The sequence below is a fragment of the Metarhizium robertsii genome (genome assembly GCF_000187425.2).
Source record: "Metarhizium robertsii ARSEF 23 chromosome Unknown MAA_Scf_46, whole genome shotgun sequence".
Lineage (NCBI taxonomy): Eukaryota > Fungi > Ascomycota > Sordariomycetes > Hypocreales > Clavicipitaceae > Metarhizium > Metarhizium robertsii.
The window spans coordinates 1-19,625 of record NW_011942189.1 but is presented as its reverse complement, the minus strand read 5'-3'; the positions used below and the strand labels follow the sequence as shown (position 1 = coordinate 19,625).

Below are 19,625 nucleotides of genomic sequence, written 5' to 3'. Positions count from 1 at the left end.
TTTTTAGAAGAGTATATAAAAGTTATATATAATTTATATAATTATTTTTAAGTTTAAAAAAATATAATAATATTATTAATAAAAAAAAACTTAAAAAAACTTTAAAAATTATTTAAATTAACTTAAAAATTACTTAAAATAATTTATTATAATTTAAAAAATACTTAAATTAAAGTAATTATAGCTATAAAACTCTTTTAAGAAAAGAAACTAGATCTATTTTAATTAATGTTCTGTTCTAGTCTATATTAGACTTATACAGTAATCTGGCTGGGGCTACAATTTGCATTAGCATCACCAAGAAGCCTATAGGACATGCGCACTGGGTTTCTAAAATTTGCGACCTAACTGAGATAGGGAAAAAAACGTCCTGGAGAGCCACCAAATTTTCCTGTCTGGCAATGCTTGAATCCGGCGGGTGCGACATACACCCTGACCAAGTTGAGTTAGTCATGGCAATGGCGACTGGGAACTCCATCTTTGCGTCAGAAGTCCTCCTCCAGGACCCCATTCTACAAGATAATTCCGGTGAACGGGCTTTTAAAGGCATCCGGCGCATTCATGGCAACTTAGGCTATCCGGGTACAGTCCTGCTCATCCCGCCGCCAACGCCGCGAGTACTGCAAATCGACCCAACCCGCGGAAGGTTTGTCCAAGCAGCTATTTTTGACGGAAAGCCCGGAAATTCCTTCACTCAAACATCCCTACACCTCAAGTTTACTGACTACAAATTCCCATTGGCGAGTGCCCCGGGTGCTGTCGACGCGGATGTAGTGATGCACGAGGCTCTGATATCCTTGTACGACGGGACCAGATGGATCGCTGACTTAGACATCATACGAGCACTTCAAAGCCAGGACTTGGTCCCCTTTCTCGGCTGCTCTTGTGTACCTCACTGCAGAGAGGATGGAAGTCTCTGCCGGCTTCTAGTTGACCGCTATAGTGATCGACTCAAGGTTATAACCACATGGGAAGAACTGCTCCTGTGTCGAGAGAATTTAATGGCCGATGAAGTGGGTATCGTACGTGTCTACGGGAGCTGGTTCGCCAGACTTGCTGCCACAGCTTTGGCAACCCAGATGAAATATCCCACTGTTGCACTGCCGTCACATTGCATATGTTCTCGCTGTGGACGACAGATTCTTGAGCAGGATCCTTCTCGGAGTTCATTAGCAACTAATGCAAGTTCGCCCGCACTACTCATAATTTGACCTTGCTCGGCCGTCATCGTTCATCGTGGATATCGCAACCAAAGGACACCCAAAATGGGCTTTGCTTTCGCCGAGGTACTCTCCTTCGTTCACATGTTGGGTGGACAGGCAGGCAGGTAAATATGAGGTATTACTACACATGGTAGTTCTTATTTCTATGTTTACACGGGTTTACCAGATTGAGTGATACGTTGACAACTTCGAGACTGGAATTAAGAAGCAAATTTTTACTTGGTGCCGTAAATAAGCCGGCAATCTGATCGCAGCGTTGGAATTGGGTTTCTACTTTTGGAAATAATTCTAACTATGCCACAGGGCAAAAATTGCAAGCGCTTAGGCGTTATTGCCGTAGCAGCTGAAATATTACATATTTCTTCCAACATCTGCATTGCGTCCTCTGGGACGACGCAATTTAAGCCGTCTTGGAGCCGATAATCTCTCACGGTTCTTAACAACTGTTATCTGCTGGCGATGCCTATTCCGACATGAATAGCTCCTAACGCGCTACCAGTAAGGGATCCATCCAAGATGCTTACTGTTATCTCAACTTTGCAAAGACATGAGGTTTCGTAGTCACTCTACTTAAGTGGATCTACCTGAGTGGACAAGGAAGACAAGGTCTGACAAGAGTGGAATACATCAAGACCCGAACATCCGTGAAAAGATGAAATATCGGATGAAATAACTCGAAGGCCAGAACGACCCTAGAATTATAACAAAACTTGTCGCGAATACGTATGTTAGCTCGAAGTATGTAGCCTGTAACGAGGAGCCAAATGCAAACCCACACAAAGAAACGTCAGCATATCTAAGGTGGCAACCACGGATACGCAAACAGTTTTCAAGTCGAAGGGCCTTTCTACGGTAGTCCCAAGGTATAGAAGTCCATCATATCTACAGGTCTAGTGCTCTACTACCAGATAGGAAGACTAAAGCTAAATAAAAACTTAATAAAATTATATTACTACTAGTAGTATAAAATTAAATAAGATATAAAACCTTTATTATATAAAGTATTAATACTAATATTAAGCTACCTACTATATTATTATTATTAAGTTATGGCTAATAATAAACAGAAAACCGCATCCACACATGACACATCCAAGGGCTTATCTTGGATACGGCGACGGGAATATATAATGAACCAAGGAATAGATGGATGGTTCATCCGGGCTGCGCCACACCGGAAAATGACTACCTGGGTAACTATAGTGCAGGTCGTTGCCGAGACCGTAGACAGGACGACGGTAAGGGGCGAGAGAGGTGGCGAACAACCAGAAACGGAAATTGTAATGTATCTCGGGGCAAAGTCCGGTCAATAAAGGTCAAGCAGTCAACTTACCGTACAAAATACGCTAGTTGGTACCTTTGATGACTCGCAGACGACTGAAGTCTATGGACGCAGCACAGCACAGCGCCTGGGTATTTTGGCCCTTTGCAGCTCATCTCAACCGGCACTTCTGCGTCGAGTGTAAATAGTTTGCGATTGTAATACGATGCCTTCTGCTGAAAAAGTTGTCTAAAACATAAGTGGTGGAATCCTCTGACAATAAAAGACCAGTTGACATGTATCATTGCGCATGTCGCAACACAAACAATATCCTGGGCGTTTATTCGCCATGAAGCACCTTGGAACAAGATTGGTGGATACAACACAGCTGCCCTTTACCTTTTCATAGTGCTAGACGATTCGTTGACAGGACACATTCATGAGTGCTAGTACACGCATGGGCATGGCAATCTACCTGGTTTTCTATTTATTTGTGGGCCGTGAAGCCGTGACACCACCATTCACCCTTTGGAATGCCAAATGTGGCAAACCCAACGACCAATTGTAGCTTCCTGCATACGGCTGCCACAACTATCATGTAATGTGTGTGATTGGATACGCAATCATGTCCATGTTGAATGGGTGCATGACGCCTCAACGACGAAGGAAGTTGTGGCGATTTCCATATGACGACACATCACATCCTCCGCCCCTTTAGTTGTGATATTAAACGCGAATGCCCAACTTCGCACTTTTCGGACAAAAATAGCCATCACCTCTTAAACTATAGTATTAGCAAGTCGGACAAAATGGAAAACCCCCACCAAGACCAAAGAAACACCCCCAATCAAAAGCAGCAGGGCATCAAGCGCCTGTACGGCATAGAACGAAGCAAAGCAAACCTTCTTCACCATCAGTTACAGGTCAGGCCTTTCGGGCGTCATTCTTTAAAATTGCCCAATATCACTGCCTGGCTTCTCAGAAGCTAACATTTTTGTTTATGTTTTTGCGACAGGGAAGAAAGTATTTCGATTCAGGCGATTTTGCCCTTTCCCAAGCCCATCGAGCATCCAACATCGGCGCGGTCGAGACAGGGACTGAGCATCCGCTTCGCAAGAATATTTCGCACCCATCGTCCGCGGCCCCGGCGTCTAGCAACGTCAAAAGCGATAGTGACGAACAAGGCGGACATGCCGAGCAGTCCACAATGGTAACAGCAGCTAGCCATCTTCAACAACAAATGACGCCCAAAGGAGGGGGTGACGAAAAATGGTAAGAGATGGAAAGGCAAAGCGAAGATCAGAGAGCATTTTGTAATGTGGGCTGGCAAAGGTTACTCTTGGTGGTTTATAAATTGCACGTCAAGAGGCAAAAGTTGTCTATACAAGTTGGAGTGGTGATCGGGCTTGATTGTTTACTTGGGGAAAGATGGAGAGAGAAGTTGAATAAAGAAATGGCCACGACAGCAGTGCAGCTAGTGCAAAGTTTTCGACAGCCTGTAAACAAACGACCCTGAGCCACCAACAGTGCTCTGGGCGTGGTACGAGTACTCACCGACAAAAGCCCGGAGGGTCACTTGTATCAGACCGAGGTCCATCGTGCTCCAACCGTGGAAAATGCACACGGCTCGATTCGTACTTTGGCGTTCTCGTGACCGGCTGATCTGGTTCCAGACTAATGCAGAGGGGCAGTAATAATGCAAGTGGCTCTCCGTCCCGATGGCTTCTTGGAGAGCTCAACGGGCCATGGCGCTATTTGCTATCTACGGCGCTCATGTCCAGTTATATGAGCATGCAGGCTTTAACCTGCAAACCATTGATTTAAGGCCTGCCAATGCCGCTGAGCAGAGGAAGAAGAAGAATAACGTACTACCCATATGTCCGTGATCGGACCTTTATGTAAACGTCGTCACACACGGCACGAACTACGCGGTGTGCTCACCGCTGCGTTGGTTGCTGCAGAAGGCCGCGGCCTCCCAGTAATGAGACTGGCGTGTATCCAATAAAGGCCACCGATACTGTCGGCTTGAATCTTGCTCTTCTGCAGGAATTTCGATGTGGCGTTTTAATCCCGCTGCTTGTGTTGCATCTGACGCGGTATGGAGGCATGTCGCTGGTTGTTGATTCCTTGTACGAGAGACTGTAGCAATTCCCATGCAGATATGTTGCACACATACAAGTCCAGGAAACGACTGACTGGAGCCAATGGTCGGCTAGCACGAGATTATGGCTGCTTCAGTCGATCAGGCAGCCTCAATCACAACGACAAATGTGAGTTGGTTGCACGGACGCAGGCAACGATCGATTGGGAAGGACGTCTTGAATCAACGCATGTGCATTATGCGGGTGCAGAGGTTGATCTGGACGAGTCTGAGTATTACTGTTATAATTACTTTTTCTGGCCTGTGCGACCACCGATGCCAGAACAGATTAGCCAGATGGACATAAATGCCCATCGTCGATGCCCAGTCTATATAATGAACTGGTACTCGAGTCTATTCCGGCCCCAAAGTCCTTTCGAAACATACGCTTTGCTCATCTATCGTATCTTTTTACCCGTTTAGCAATAGATTGCCCCTTTTAAATTCCACAGCCCCAACCTTTTCCATCATGGCGGGTGCTGAACAATCGCGACTGAGCCGAGCCACGGACGGATACGACTTCGTCGTGGCCACCACTCAGGCAAGTCTCAACTCGGGCTTGAAGGAATTCCTCGATAAAACTGATCAGCCAACTACCCATGCCTGCTTAATCATGAATGCTCAAGGCACCGGGCTCGGTGAGGCCTTGACTTTGGACGCTCTTCTGCAACGTACTGATGGTGTCAATCCCTTCACGATCCCTCACGGGACGTCCCCAACGGATCCAAGGATCCAGAAACTGACCGGGGCAAGATTTGCCGTCGGGTTACAATTCCAAATTGGTCTCCCTGGCCCACCATTGAGTCTGCCCGATGTCATCGTGCTGGAAAATGACGCGACCAACGTCATATTCCGCCTCATGTGCTCACAATTTGCCATTGTTGTCAACACACCGCCAGGGGGTTGGAGTGAAGGATCCTGGGATGTGTACAAGCAAAGCGACAAGGTCGACGGCAAGAGCCAAACATGGATCTTTGAGACAACCGTCAATCTTCGCAGGGCGGATTTGCCCAAAAATCTCGACACGCCCTATTACAACAGCCATCCCGAGGAAAAGCAAGCGATATTACGCGCCCTCGCCAACCTATCGGGCACGGCCTTTAGCTTGCAGCAGCTCCTATTCGACCTGGACAGTACAATCGTGCAAAAGCTGCCAGAGATCAAGGGCATCGACCGCGGGGGGCCTGCCTACGAAGCCCTCAGCAAGTATTTCAGGGATTTCTACATCAACGAAGCCAAAAAGAACGGCTGGCCATTGTTAGGAATCACTGCTGTCGCCCAAGAAAATGACCCGTCTACTTTTGCCTTGACAGAATATGAAAGACAAGTCACGATAAGTAAGGAGGATCCCATCGCCAGCACACTCGATAATGTCTGTGTAGTCAACAATCACAAAATGCCACCGAAATATGACTTTGACTGGAACTGGGTGACCAAGAGCCAGGTTAGCCAGATTGATGGCGTATTGAGCATGAACAGAGCCGTCCTGTCCAAAGTCTTTGCAGACCAACTGCTTGAATTAAACCCCGAGTGGTGTTGTCAATTTTCCGGGTATTTCTCTCGCTCGATGCCACCAAGCTTTGGATGGGTGGTGTTTGAGCCTGCCATTCCCGAAAATTTCAGTGTGAAGCCAGGGCCCGATGAGAGTGCATTACAAATCGAGTATCGCTTTGACGTGGACAGTGTCCGAGAGACGGTCGATTTTCACGCTGAAGGATTCGTGGGCTCAGAGCTATATACCTTGACGCTCTCGTTCAAGCAAAAGTATGTAGTGCTTGAACACAGCATCTCGTTCAAGATCAAAGGGGTGAGGGGCTACGATACCAAACAAGGCGAATTGAAAGTTGTCGTGACGGACAATTACGAGCTCTGGGTGGATGCAGCAGGCAGTGTACGCTTGAAGCAAATATCCGGAACGCCCGAGGTTGTTCACAAGTTAAACCCGGACGAATGGGACAAGTACAAGATGAAGACGGGGGTCCAGCAGATGGTTGACTTTGCGAAAATGATTGAGGATACGTCATTGATAGATGACGGGCAGTTTCGTCAACTCCAAAGCTTTGTCTACCCAGGATCCAAGGTCTTTACCTTTACAAACGCGCGATTCTCCAACTACCAAGACATGATATGTGACCTGCACTACCTGGCGCCAGCGGGAAACAAGGGAAAAAGCATCATGGAAGCCTCCAAGGGTCTGAAGATTGCCCATTCATCCGAGTTGATGGAGAACTATCTCCAGGCAGAGGTGCTGACGCCGACGGGTCATTTCGAGGCGCTGCAGTCCGAGAATGAGAACGGCTACGGCTTGGTCTTCGCCATTGATTCTCAGGGTACCTTTTTCGGATTGCAAGAGTGCAGCGGGGAGACGGCCACAGGATGGAAAAGACACGATCTCTCGAGGGTGACCCTGCAAAGGCACTTTGCGCCTGAAGACAAGGCGGCGGTGCGGACGTTTGGCGTTGGACAGAGTCCAATCGACGGCTCCATCGGCATGGCCATGGGGATAGATTCCGGAGGTATTGATTGCCTTTACGTGTCGCTCGAAAACAGCAGCTCCAACCTGTCCTGGATCAAGAACCCGAGATGGACTGCGGTTCCATTTGATGGGACCCTGGACGGCCAAGGCTTCAGAATAGCCAAGATCATGTTCTCGGAGACGTACTACAATGTTCAGTACCTTACAGTCGACATCGACACGGGTGTCGGTGGCCATCAGATTGTGCGTTACCACATTAACTTGGACAAGCCGACAGGACCAGCCTGGGTCAAACACGATCTCCCCATCGACCTCGAGCGTGGCACCTACCACAGCGTCGTTGGGCGCAAGCGAGCAGAAAAGGTTGACGGCATCTACACATCAGGAAATGCTGCCGGAGGAGCCCAGCTCATATACCAACCTGTCGTCAACCTCTACAGCGAGCACACGTCCCCGACTCCCACCAGGCTCAAAGTGCCCAACGGAGTGCCGCCAACGGCCATTGCCACGGTCCGAAACACGGACAACTCCAGCAATCTATTTGAAACTACAGACCTGTACGTGATTGCTGGGAGAAACCTCTACCGTTATCCCGCCGACAGACAGACCAACGATGCCGTCGGAGACCTCCTCCTCGAAGAAGACATCTTTGAAGGAACCAACATCCTCTATGCCATGCAGTTTGAAGGCGTGGTTACACTGTGGGGGAGAAATGCCGACTCGGAGGTCTATTACGTCTCGTGCTATGCAGACGAGGTCATGGATCCCTCCAACTGGAGCGTGCCCATGCCTATTCTTTCCGATGCGTCGCACATCTCGCCATACCTCAACCGCGTCGACGGGGGAAACACCATCTTTGCATACACGGAAGACCGATTGACTTGCTTCACCCAGGCCACGAACACGACGGCAAAGACATGGAAACCCCATCACATTCAGCTGGATCCGGTGCCCAAGCCGCAGCCGGAGCCCGCCAAAAGCTTCATGTCGTACACAACGACGATTACTGTCCTCGATGCCAATGACCAACCAGTGGATGATGTCAAGCTCTCTCTCTGGGCCGACTCCCACACCCCGGCCTATATCAACGGCCAGTACTATGTACTAGGGAAGAAAGAGGTCCAAGTGGCCACAGATTCAGCCGGCCTCGTTACCGTTGTCGAGGCGGCCGAGGATGCATACGGAGCCATCCTGAGCGTGTGCATCCCGCAGGACAGTGAGACTGTCGTCATCAACCCAATGGACAAGGCCTTTGGCAGGGTCAGAGATCTCGACGACGCCAATAAAATCCGCCAAGCATCGTACTCTGCCAACGTGGTAGCAGGGGGTGCCCTAGATGATAGTCAGCGGCCATTGATCGACGCCAGCACTCCGCAGCAGGATGTCGACAGCGCAGCCAAAAGCATTGCCCATTTTAAAGAAGCGTACGGCGAGGTCAACCCGCCGGCAAGGACATCAAGACTCTTTTACAGACAAGAGGCTCCGCGAGTTGTGCGCAGGGGCCGCGGCCAAAAAGGTCCCGACAATGTCTGGAGTTTTTGGTCGGCGGTCGGCGACGTGTTTCGAGCAGTCAAGAATGCCGTCAAGAAGGGCGTCGAAAAGCTCATCGAAGTGATAAAGGACGCGGCCTCCAAGACGTTCAAGTTCATCGCCAAGATCGCAGGCAAGGTCTACAACGCCGTGCTCGACGCCGTCGATGCCATTGTGGGCGCTGTCGTGTGGGTATTCGAGCAGATCAAGACGGCAGTCGAAATCGTCGTCCGCTTCATCCAGTTCCTATTCCGGTGGGAGGACATCAAGCGCACCAAGAAGGCGTTGCACAACATTGCAAAGTTATATCTCAAGCACCAGGTCGGTCGGATCGATCAGGCCAGAGTTGAATTTGGGGGCCACCTGGACGCGGTGGGAGATAAAATCAGAGACTGGGCTGGAATCAAAGATTGGTCCTCGCTGGGCGCTGCGGCCGACTCACCACCCGATTCTAGCGGCCGAGATACCCTCACTGGACACAATTCTTCGTCGCTTTTATTTGCGAATCATTTCAGCAGACAGGCCAAGAACATTCAGGTGAAGAGCGTCTTGCCGGATGTGAATAGTCATGCCGAGGCAGATGGGCTGATTCAAGTGCTCTTGGACGCAATTTCTGACCAAGGCGAGGTCTTGTCGAGAGTGTATGAAGACCTTCAGACGTTGGCGTCTAAATTCAAGAGCCTCAGCGTGGGGGAGATAATCAAACAAATCGCGGGTATCCTGGGTTCAGCGCTCGTGTCATCCGTCAAGGTGGTTGTGGACGCCTTGTTCCGTGTTCTAGCAAGTCTCGCCAACTCTGCGCTCGATTTGCTCGATGTGAAACTACACATCCCCATCATCTCCGATATCCTCAATGCGATTGGTATTCCAGACATTTCCTTCATGGACCTCTTCACTTGGATTGGGGCGGTTGGCTACACGGTTGTGTACAAGATGATAAACAACCGCGCACCGTTCCCGGATACTAGCGATGTCCGAGCCATCATCTCGGCCAACTCTTGGAGTGATTTGGAGGCCATTTTCAAAAACCAGCCAGCCAGTGAAATGGACACGGACCGATCCGGGGACAAGGACCCTTTCAAAGCATTATCGACTTTGCAAAAGGTCGTCCACGGCGCCGGTCATGGCGTGTCCGGCTTTGTCTTGTTCGTGGCCACGTTTGCTAGCAGTGCCGAAGCCCTTTACTTGACAGGGTCTAATCCATGGGGCACGCCTTCAACCGTGTTGGGGGTTATCGTGGCCGCCTTGCAAGGGGGCGCCGCGTTTCTCGCACCTCGACACCCTGTTGAGAACACTGCTGTCAATGCCGTGTCCACGGCCACAACAACAGTCGGCATCGTAAGTGGGCTACTGTTTAGTGGTCCTGTCCAGGAGAAACTGAAGGTCTCGAGCAGCAAGTTCAAGGGCCTGGCAGTGAATGACGGGCGAGCCACCAGCGCAATTGTCAAGTCCGTCTTGACCATCCCAGCTCTCTTTGTAACTGGCTGGCACTTTTATGAATTGAGCCAAAAGTCAGCAGGCCAGGAGCGCTCGGCGGCTATTATTGGCGAGGTGACCAACATAGCAGCGTATACTTCAACAGTGTCCTATGCCGTTGCAGTCAATCTCAAGGACCCTCCCAGCAAGGTAATCCCGGTTGCTATCATGGCAGCAGCAAATGCTACTGCGGGTGGGTTGCAGACGGCGCGATCGGCTCTCGTAGGTTGATATCGTAGATGCCGTTGCCATTTTTCAGTGGGTGACTCTTTAAATACGACTAAATATACCCTACATGTAATTTATACCCCTGCAATAAAGATAAACTAGCCTTACTGTTTGAATAAAGTAGCTGCCTAGTAATAACTTTGCACCTTGCCTTGAATCAGATGGCAGTCGAATGTGTATATCTTCGGCATAGATCATCGTCGGCCTCCTAGTGAATAACGGACTTAGGCGTTCTAATATAAATAACGACCATAAAGTTCATCGACTTGTCTCTGCATAGGACTTTCGAGTCATGCCAAATGGATACACGGCCAAGTCAGCGTCCTTCGATCTGTCAATCTCTTCATTTGGTTGCAAATAAGCGCCTGTGGCAGTTGCAGAGGAGATCAGTTCGTTGGCTTTCGAGAAACGAGAGCAAAAGTCTCGTCTTTGTGGCCGGCTTTTTCGAAGCACCAGCCAATGTCCAACCTAGGCGAGCGCATAGCCAGATCAGAACGTAGAAGAAGGCTTCAATATCATGTCAATAAGTGTGCGAAATTCTAAGAAGTCAATACTTTGATTGCCATAAACTCCATCGTGCCGGTCCAATGTCGAGCCCCGCTAGGGCCTTTGCCTTCTTCCTTAGCTAAGTCTAAGTCAATAAGCATGTCCTTAAAGCCATCTGGCTTTTCCGGGTCGGTAAGAATAATATTATTTTTTAGAAATATCTTAATGCAGGATTTTGCCATCTATATAAACTAAACAATGAACTTTGATAGCGTCGCGAAGGCCTTCAAGGAGTACCATATTGCAGCACATCATCAGGTATTCGAGCCCTATGCAGCACATCATCAGGTATTCGATAAGTCAATAAGCATGTCCTTAAAGCCATCTGGCTTTTCCGGGTCGGTAAGAATAATATTATTTTTTAGAAATATCTTAATGCAGGATTTTGCCATCTATATAAACTAAACAATGAACTTTGATAGCGTCGCGAAGGCCTTCAAGGAGTTCGACAACAGACTTGAACTGGCTGATAGACTGTCCCGCTGGAGAGTAACTAGGACGCGAAGGATGCGGTTGTCATATAGTGCCTTGTCTTGCTGGATAAGGCTGGCGCCTTGCGGTTCTTAAATGGGATAGGTGACTCCGTTCTCTGCCCGTTCCGCTTCAGCAAGCTGGCTATTTGATTGAGATCTCTGGGATAAATGACTTAACTAATCCGTCGACTTCCTCTTACTGTGTCCACTGCTGGCAATACTAAGACCTAGAAACCGGCTGAAGGAGTGGCTTAGCGGCGGTTGCGACTGCATTAGTGTTGAGTTATGGCCAACAGCAAAACAGAAAACCCCATCCACACATAACACATCTAGGGACTTGGCATAGATACGGCGACGGCATGCATCAACGTCCACTTCAAGAGGGAACTTTGCGAATGGTAAAACCAATACACAATCAATACATTGAAAGATGACAAGGCACCTTGATTATTTACTAAGAGAAATGTGGAGAGAGAAGTTTAAGAAACATTAAATGGTCACGACAGCAGTACAACTAGTGTAAAGCTTTGCAGAATAATAGATCAACCATTTTTTCTCCATGTGAGTCGGCAACCTTACTTGGTTTTACCTACAATGGCCAGATAAAACCTTTCCCTGGAGGGCCTAAAAGTAATACAACGCACGACTACGTATACTACCAGTCGCCTTGAAGCTCTCATACCACCCTGATTGTCTTAATCCGCCGCAGGCTTGACAGCATAGACCTGGAAGGAGCCTAGGATCGAGTTAGTCGCCAATTTCTGTCACGCTAAGGCTATGATGCATTTACCTGCCCATTCGTTGAAGTCGGCGATGCCCAACTGACCAGCCAGCGTCGTGACTTGAGTAGCCATTGACGTCGACTGCTTCTGGCAAGAACACGAGGACGAGTTATCTTGACAACAGGACTCCTTGTCTTCCGGCCGACAGCAAATAGCTCTCGCGCCTGTACTACAGCACGAGGGTACCGTCTGTTCCTCTTGCACGGCGTCTGTTTCCGGATGCGACGATGGCTTGACCTCAGCGGTAGTACAGTACACATTCAAGTCGTTCTTGCTATCCACAATGAGAACATCTGGTAAAGGCGGGTTAATCTCCATCTTGATTCTACAAGACGATTCGACTTACCGTGAAAGCCTGCGTTCCCGAGAAACTTGTCATACTCGCTGACTTTGCTAGCGCCGGCAATGCACCCGACATAAAGCGCAATGTTATTCTTGATTTCGTCCGTAAACTCTTTGCGCGCGAGTATGTCGCTGATGGCAAGTCTCCCACCGGGCTTGAGTAATCGGAACATCTCACTAAACGCGAGCTGTTTATCCTCTGTAGGGACCAGGTTAATAACGCAGTTGCTAATGATGCAGTCAGCAACCTTATCAGGCAGCGCGATGGAAGTGATGGCGCTCTCGATGAACTGGACGTTTGAGGCGTGGACGCGAGCTTTGTTTGCGTTCGCCTTGTCGATCATGTTCTGTTGCGCGGTATTAGACATGAGTTTGTCTCTGCTCGTAGAGTGAAATGTTGCGCACCTTGTTCATGTCTACTCCTATGGCCCTGCCTGTTGGGCCAACTTTGTTTGCAGCCGCAAACACATCAAAACCAGCGCCAGACCCAAGGTCTACGACAGTTTCGCCCTTTTCATCGTTAGCAAGGCGACAGGTCCGCAGGACACGGACATACACACCTCTCTCAGCCTTGCAAGCGCAATGGGATTGCCGCAGCTTAACCCTAGATTCGCACCTTCGGGAAGGGTAGAGAGCTCTTCTTCGGTATATCCAAAGGCCTTTGCTACTTTCTGCTCATACTGTCCGGTGCTACTCTTGACGATTGAGCCATATCGTCTGTTAACTTGGTCGTAGATCTCTTGAGTCTGCATTGTAAGTGTAAAATATTGTCTGGCAAGGGCGAAAGGGCTGTTTGGAAAATGCGTTGGGGTTTGTGATAAGAGTGACACAAATTAGTAAAAGCGCGCGGCCATATATAGTTCTTTTGCGCGCATCGATATGTCATCATTTGGAGGGATCCAATACGCTCATGTATTGGATACATCTGTCCCTCATTGATTTGCCGCATACCGTGACCTCATTTGATGTGCCGTATCTACCTAGGTAGGTCCGAAGACACCAGACACCGTGGGAGGTGGCGCCCAATCACGGCGTGTTTATAATCAATGGCGGTGGCGGGGAAGGACTAGAGCGATGGACAAAATCACAAGGTCGATATGTCATCACCTTCAGACCAGACATAACTAAAGTATGTCGGACGATCTGATTCCCATGGTGACATATCGGCAGTCACAAGCCAGCATGGATCCGGAATTGCCCTCGATGCCACGACGCGGGACTAAACGTGTGTCAGTTCAGCACACACAGGAACGTGTCCGCAATAACCAGCGTCGCCATCGAGCTCGTCGAAGGGACTACATCGCATCGCTGGAACAAAAGCTCATCGAAGCAGAACAGACTATTTTGACACTCAGGACTCAAGTGAAGGCTCTGCAAGCTCCGTCGACACGACGCTGCTCCCAGAGGCATGATCAAGATGAGCAAGATTCCAGCATCCCGCTTCCGCTACAAACAGAAAACCAGGATGATATTGTCGATAATTTTGAGGCATACAGTACTGTCTCTGGTACGCGGAATATCACAGCTTGGGATACTCCCATCCTAGCTTCTACCGAGCCATTCATTTCCAGTACTCAACCGAGATCAGAAGTAAATAGCCCCATCTCTGTATCGCCTATTCTCATAGCTCAATCATCCAAGCTGGAAACCGAACCTCTTCAGGGAACAAGGCTTGTCTCAGACCAGGCCGTTGCAGAGCCTAACAGTTTGCTGCCCACAACAGTCATACAAAACCACGTGCCAGCACCGACAACAGCCTGTTGCTCCGACAATGATCTTGAAACGGATTCACAAGTGACAGTCAAAACAAAAGACAGCGAAGCCATCGTGCTGGATCAGGATACCTCACCGATCATGCCTCGATACCTACCAGAGATGGAGACCTGCTATCAAGTACGGCCTTATGAGTCCACAATGCCTTGCTCCGAAGCATTTATTCTCATCACGCAGCAGAACTTCAAGGGTATGGAGCAAGGTGACGTTGCAGCCTGGTTATGGGATGGCTTTCGCAAGCCAAATCAGCCCGGCGAGGGATGTCGCGTTCAAACAGGTATACTATTTAGTCTCCTGGCATTCATTAGCGAGACGTCATTCGAAGTTCCGGCAAAGGTGATGCCTTGACATTGATGTACTGCAATGATGCTATGTTGCGACATACTTGCGGGATCTTGGCTATAACTGGTACTATTCGTCGAAACTGTCGTCATGTGACAAGGGCTTGTGTGAGGGGCTTCAAATACTTTCGTATTCAGGTAATAATTCGCTTTAATATTCAAGGTCCCTGTTTTTTCAAGACCTTAAAGGGTAAAAAGCCCGTGTTTATATTGAATAATAGTAAATAAGCGAGTCTTGAGGCCTATGGCCTCAAACTAGGTCTCGAGCCTTTGTGTAAGCATTGTCGGGTTCAATGTTCGGCCCTCGCCTTTATGACAACGTGACTTCCATGTAACATCAGCAATCAACGCCGGGCAGATTCATGCCGGCCGAATCTGGTCAAGTATGGACAAAGAACTCCGTAGGTACGTACATGGTTGGACATTAATACATGAAACGATTGGCATCACGCACCAGTGGGAGACGAAACGGCCACGTCTTTGTGAGGAGTGGCCGGATGCAGGGCATACTCTGTCTACGTGTGGTGGAAAACAAAGGGTTTGAAGCTGGGGCACACACCATGTTGTATTAATTGACGACCATGTCTTTGTTCTGACTGAAGCCATGCCACTTGACTGAACAAAAGGCGATCAATGCGCGTGCCGGAGCACATGACTGCCAACTGCTTCCGTCGCTCGCTCGACTTCCAGGATTCACGTGCACCTTCATCGCTTTAAAATTCAGCCTTTTCCATAACCGTATTGGTATTCCAGCTTTCAAATTTTCAAGTCCCTCAGGAAAGTATTCATACAAACTGATACCATGTCTGAAAATAACTCCAATACAACGGGCGCTCTTACGATCCTCCGAGATGGCCAGGCTGGCAATGATGGTGAACCCGTTGAGTATGGAAATTGTGACTCTTGATTCTCCGGGAGTGTTATGAATAACATATAATAGTGTGATTGCTATTAACGGATTGTTTGGGCATCACGAGGATACCTGGTGTGAAAAACTATCGGACGGAGCTGCTAAATGCTGGCTTACAGACACTTTGCCCGCCTTGATTCCACGCATGCGAATGCGAATCATGACCTACGACTATGTGTCTGATTTTCGAATCCAGAATCTCCTCGATGAAAGTACCCTTCACCGGATGGCTACGAATCTCTTAGACGCAATCTGCAAGCTGAGGGAAGGAAGAAAAGCGGTAGTCGCGCGCCTGTTGTTAGTCCTGCGATGACAAGGTGCTAATTATACACAGGCACCCTTGGTATTTTTGTGCCATAACTTGGGAGGCATTCTAGTCAAGAAGGTGGGCGTAAAAATACCATATATCATGAGATCAAGACTGGTTCCGCTAACATGTTGCATCGTCTTGCGTCAGATGCTTTGGATCGCCAACTGCGATCCAATGTATCTAGAAATTGCGTCCTCCACTCGACTCCTGGTATGCATGTCCCCTTTTGTGCGCTGGTTTGTCAAGACTGGTCATTTACTTTCTGAATTAGATCTTATTTGGAACCCCAGATGGGTCCAGCCCTTGGGTCGATACTCTATTCAAGATTGTGCTCGCAAGCACCAATCCGCGTGACGCCGGATTCCAGCATCATCTACACCGTGAGCTCCTTGAAATCACCCAAACAGGGCCTAATTCTCTGGAGGCAGCTACTTTGCGATTCCAGATTCTTGGCAAGCAATACAAGACATTTTCCATTTACGAAGGGGTTCCGACGGAACTCATTGGCATCGTCGTAAGTCAATGATGCCTTTGTGCAACAGCTACAGACCCTGACGCCCAATGAAGGTGCCCTTTCCCACGGACAAGCAGAAAGAAGTGCCGTGCCTGCAGACAACGCATCGGCAACTTTGCAGTCATCGTGATGACAGACTGATATCTAGCCTGGTGAAAGAGATCCTCGCAATCACTAGAATCCCGCGACCAGGTTCGTCAGATCAGCCTTGCCACATTTTGGGGGGCAGTAAAGCGTTAACCAGGAACAAGATTATTACCATGTCTTTCTACAATACCGCCAATCTCTCACGATGCTCTCCCCAAACGACTCAGCCCCTGGACATATCCTTGCGGCGGCGCTCCCACCCGATACGATAGAGTGGCCGGAGTGGTCAGACATGTTACCACAGGGCAAACAATGGATACTGCCTGTCTATGGTGGTCCAGGAACTGGGAAATCCTGCTTCGCGAAGCAGGTGGCCGAGCAGGCACGATGCCGGGATGATACTCTAACACTCTCGTACTACTTCAGTCTCGCCGACCATCGTCGAAGAACATACCGCGACTTGCTTCTCGATCTTATTCTCCAAATACTGTACCAAGACGATGCAATATTTGAAAGCAGCTATGTGCGCAATGTCTGGACATACATGCTGACGGATTCTTACCCATCTGCTCCCGATCTATACCGCTTCTTGGACGCAGCGCTCCGAAAAGTATCGAAACGGTCCGTTTTCTGTGTCATTGATGCCCTTGATGAATGCGACGCAACCATGTCTCATCTCATTGGCGATTTCAAAAGACTGGCAGCGGGTCAAAATACAGGTTTCAAGGTTTTGATAACTTGCCAGCCAACGGATTCAATTCAGAGCCTATTTGACAGCCCTGGAATCAACATTGAGAGATATATCAAGCCGGGAAAAGCCCTGCTACCCCAGATGCTTGCGCATGATGGCGAAGAACATCATGGCCGTCCCATCCTGCAGCTTCAGCTGCTTAAACATCTCACCGATAATGGCACAATCGGCATGGAAATGTCCGAATGTACCACGTATAATGCTATTTACGAGAAAATACTCGCCAGCACTAACGCACCCGTTGAATGGCTCCGCGATGTCCTGCTCTGCATTGCGTTTGCTCATCGACCAATGACTGTTGGCGAGCTCTCCATCGCCATGGGAATTCCTACAACGCCGGGTTGGAACGCGGGAGGCCTCACGCTTCAGAAAATCAGTATATTGAGCCCCAAAGACCTGCAAGACAACCTAAAACTGGCTCTAGGCCCCCTGGTATACATCGAGAACAACACTATCCACATTCACAACACACTGCGAGAATTCGTCAGAGGGCAGACTGACTCGCTCCCTTGGAACTTGCTTCCCACAGCTGCGGCGGGTGAAGTCGCCCCATCATCATTTTTGCCGAGGAAATGTCTTCTCTATCTCGCGACGAAGGAGATGCAAATACCTGAAATAGAGGCGCGGTGCGGACACGAAGAGACTATCGAAGGCCCCCCAGGAACGCAATTTCTGCGATACGCCGTGGTCTGCTGGCCACTACATCTGAAAGAATGTATTGACACCATGGTGGATGTGCAAGATTGGTTTATGCCATTCTGGAACGACTCCGAGACAATGGAATGGTGGGCTTCCACGTACCTCTCTTTGCACCTCTCGGCAAACTTTGATTACTCGTCAGTAGACTACCTAGTCAGCCAGCCCTTGTATCTTGCTTCGTACCTTGGTCTGACAAGTGTTGTCCATGACATGGTATCACAGGATACAATCGACTTCTCCCTTGGTTATGCGCCTACTCTCGCAATCCAAGGGTCACATACCAAGACTGCCGAAGTCTTACTACGGCACAAGTCTCAGTCGTCCGAGTCCTGGCTGGATGCATTCAAAGAGTCATGTAGCCATGGCCACGATCCTACGATGGAGTTGATCTTGTCATTGTGGGAGGAGAGCCATGCTCAGATGCCTGACGTGAGCGAGCTAGACAAATGTTTGTGCATCGCCGTCGAGCACGGACACTGGCCTGTGGTTTCCAGACTCGCCCAAGCAGGGGCTCGTGTCTTTAAACCTTTAGAGATGGAACATCCTTCAATGCTTCAACGCGCGTCCGAGCTCGGCTACGATGGTGTTGTCAATGAGCTGCTAGCCCAGTACCCTCGAGACAATGGCGAAACCCCAGAGTGGTTAGATACGATTCGCAAAGCCATGGAAGCAGCTGCAGAATTCGGAAGCGCCTCCGTCATTGCCATGCTGGCTCCTAAAGCGAACTTGGAGTGGAGGAGTCAAGGTAAAAGTGAACCTTCATGTTTTCGCTTGACACCGCTTCACATTGCTGCATACTGTAAGCTCACTCTCAGTCCCCGTTGACCCGTACGCGGTTTCTGACCACCATAGACGGCAACGCCGAAGCCGCAGAAGTGCTGCTGAAGCTTGGGGCAGAATTGGAATCCAAGGACGACAGAGGAATGACCCCTTTTGTAATTTCGTGCTGCATGAATCAGGAGGATACAACTCGAGTCTTTCTGGATGAAGGGGCTGATCCCGATGTAGTAATTCCCGGCACATGCAAAGCTCGACCTCTGCATGTAGCGGCCGCGAAGGGATGGTCTGCCAGTGTTCGAATCCTTCTCGAGTATGGAGCTTGGAATGATCGCGCGACGGGAAGTCCAGACAACTATACACCACTGCATCTGGCCGTACAATACGCGAATGGTACGAGGGGACATGTCGACATCGTCAGGGCTCTTTTGAATTCACTTGCTGACGTTCACATGGAGAAGAGTGGTGACGGTTCCACCGCTCTACATTTGGCTATCAAGAATGGCAGTTGCGATGAGGAAATCATTATGCTGCTTCGGAACCGTGGCGCTGATGTTGACGTGTTGGATGGTAAAGACAAATCGCCGCTCTATTATGCGCTTCGTGAGAAGCGTGAATATACGAGACTCTTGTGGGCCGACCGACATTCGGGGGTTACCCAAGACTCCGTTCTGTTTAATGCTGTAGCAAGGGGTTTAGAAGGACGCGTGAAGCAGCTTCTGCAGGCCGGTATCGATCCGGACGAGAGAGACAAATACGGCAGAATAGCCCTCGACGTCGCACTCGGCCGCCAAATTCGTCTCCTGCTGTCACCAGATGAGCCTGATCGCACATCCATGGATTTATGCCCGTTGCTTCAGCCTGAGCGCCCACAGATTTGGCACACGTGGGAGTGCGTCGTTTTAGTTTGCCGTGTTAGAATAGGCGAGTTAGTCACGTGAGAATAAGATAAAAAGTAATTAAGTATATATATTTATAATAAGTAT

The 19,625-nt window shown here is 49.1% G+C and overlaps 5 protein-coding genes across 5 annotated transcripts; 4 read left to right on the top strand and 1 right to left on the bottom strand.

Moving 5' to 3' along the window:
• Positions 1–3,293: 3,293 nt before the first annotated feature.
• Positions 3,294–3,760, top strand: MAA_10487 (Endosulphine; the record flags this gene model as incomplete). Its single annotated transcript, XM_007828485.1, has 2 exons — positions 3,294–3,407; positions 3,500–3,760. 2 exons carry the CDS (start codon positions 3,294–3,296, stop codon positions 3,758–3,760), a joined length of 375 nt encoding a protein of 124 aa, XP_007826676.1.
• Positions 3,761–5,093: 1,333 nt separating this feature from the next.
• Positions 5,094–10,337, top strand: MAA_10486 (gamma-glutamyltranspeptidase periplasmic precursor; the record flags this gene model as incomplete). The annotated part of the gene is made up of 1 exon (XM_007828484.1): positions 5,094–10,337. The coding sequence occupies one exon, from the start codon at positions 5,094–5,096 to the stop codon at positions 10,335–10,337; it is 5,244 nt and encodes a 1,747-aa protein (XP_007826675.1).
• Positions 10,338–12,048: 1,711 nt separating this feature from the next.
• MAA_10485 (SAM-dependent methyltransferase UbiE/COQ5 family protein) lies at positions 12,049–13,229 on the bottom strand (the record flags this gene model as incomplete). Its single annotated transcript, XM_007828483.1, has 5 exons — positions 12,049–12,089; positions 12,144–12,428; positions 12,482–12,824; positions 12,883–12,987; positions 13,038–13,229. The coding sequence occupies 5 exons, from the start codon at positions 13,227–13,229 to the stop codon at positions 12,049–12,051; spliced, it is 966 nt and encodes a 321-aa protein (XP_007826674.1).
• A 451-nt stretch (positions 13,230–13,680) lies between these two features.
• Positions 13,681–14,598, top strand: MAA_10484 (Trappc4 protein, Sedlin; the record flags this gene model as incomplete). Its single annotated transcript, XM_007828482.1, has 1 exon — positions 13,681–14,598. The coding sequence occupies one exon, from the start codon at positions 13,681–13,683 to the stop codon at positions 14,596–14,598; it is 918 nt and encodes a 305-aa protein (XP_007826673.1).
• Positions 14,599–15,393: 795 nt separating this feature from the next.
• MAA_10483 (Ankyrin repeat-containing domain protein) lies at positions 15,394–19,580 on the top strand (the record flags this gene model as incomplete). The annotated part of the gene is made up of 7 exons (XM_007828481.2): positions 15,394–15,476; positions 15,532–15,781; positions 15,836–15,886; positions 15,959–16,021; positions 16,083–16,325; positions 16,570–18,607; positions 18,667–19,580. 7 exons carry the CDS (start codon positions 15,394–15,396, stop codon positions 19,578–19,580), a joined length of 3,642 nt encoding a protein of 1,213 aa, XP_007826672.2.
• Between the last annotated feature and the right edge of the window lie 45 nt (positions 19,581–19,625).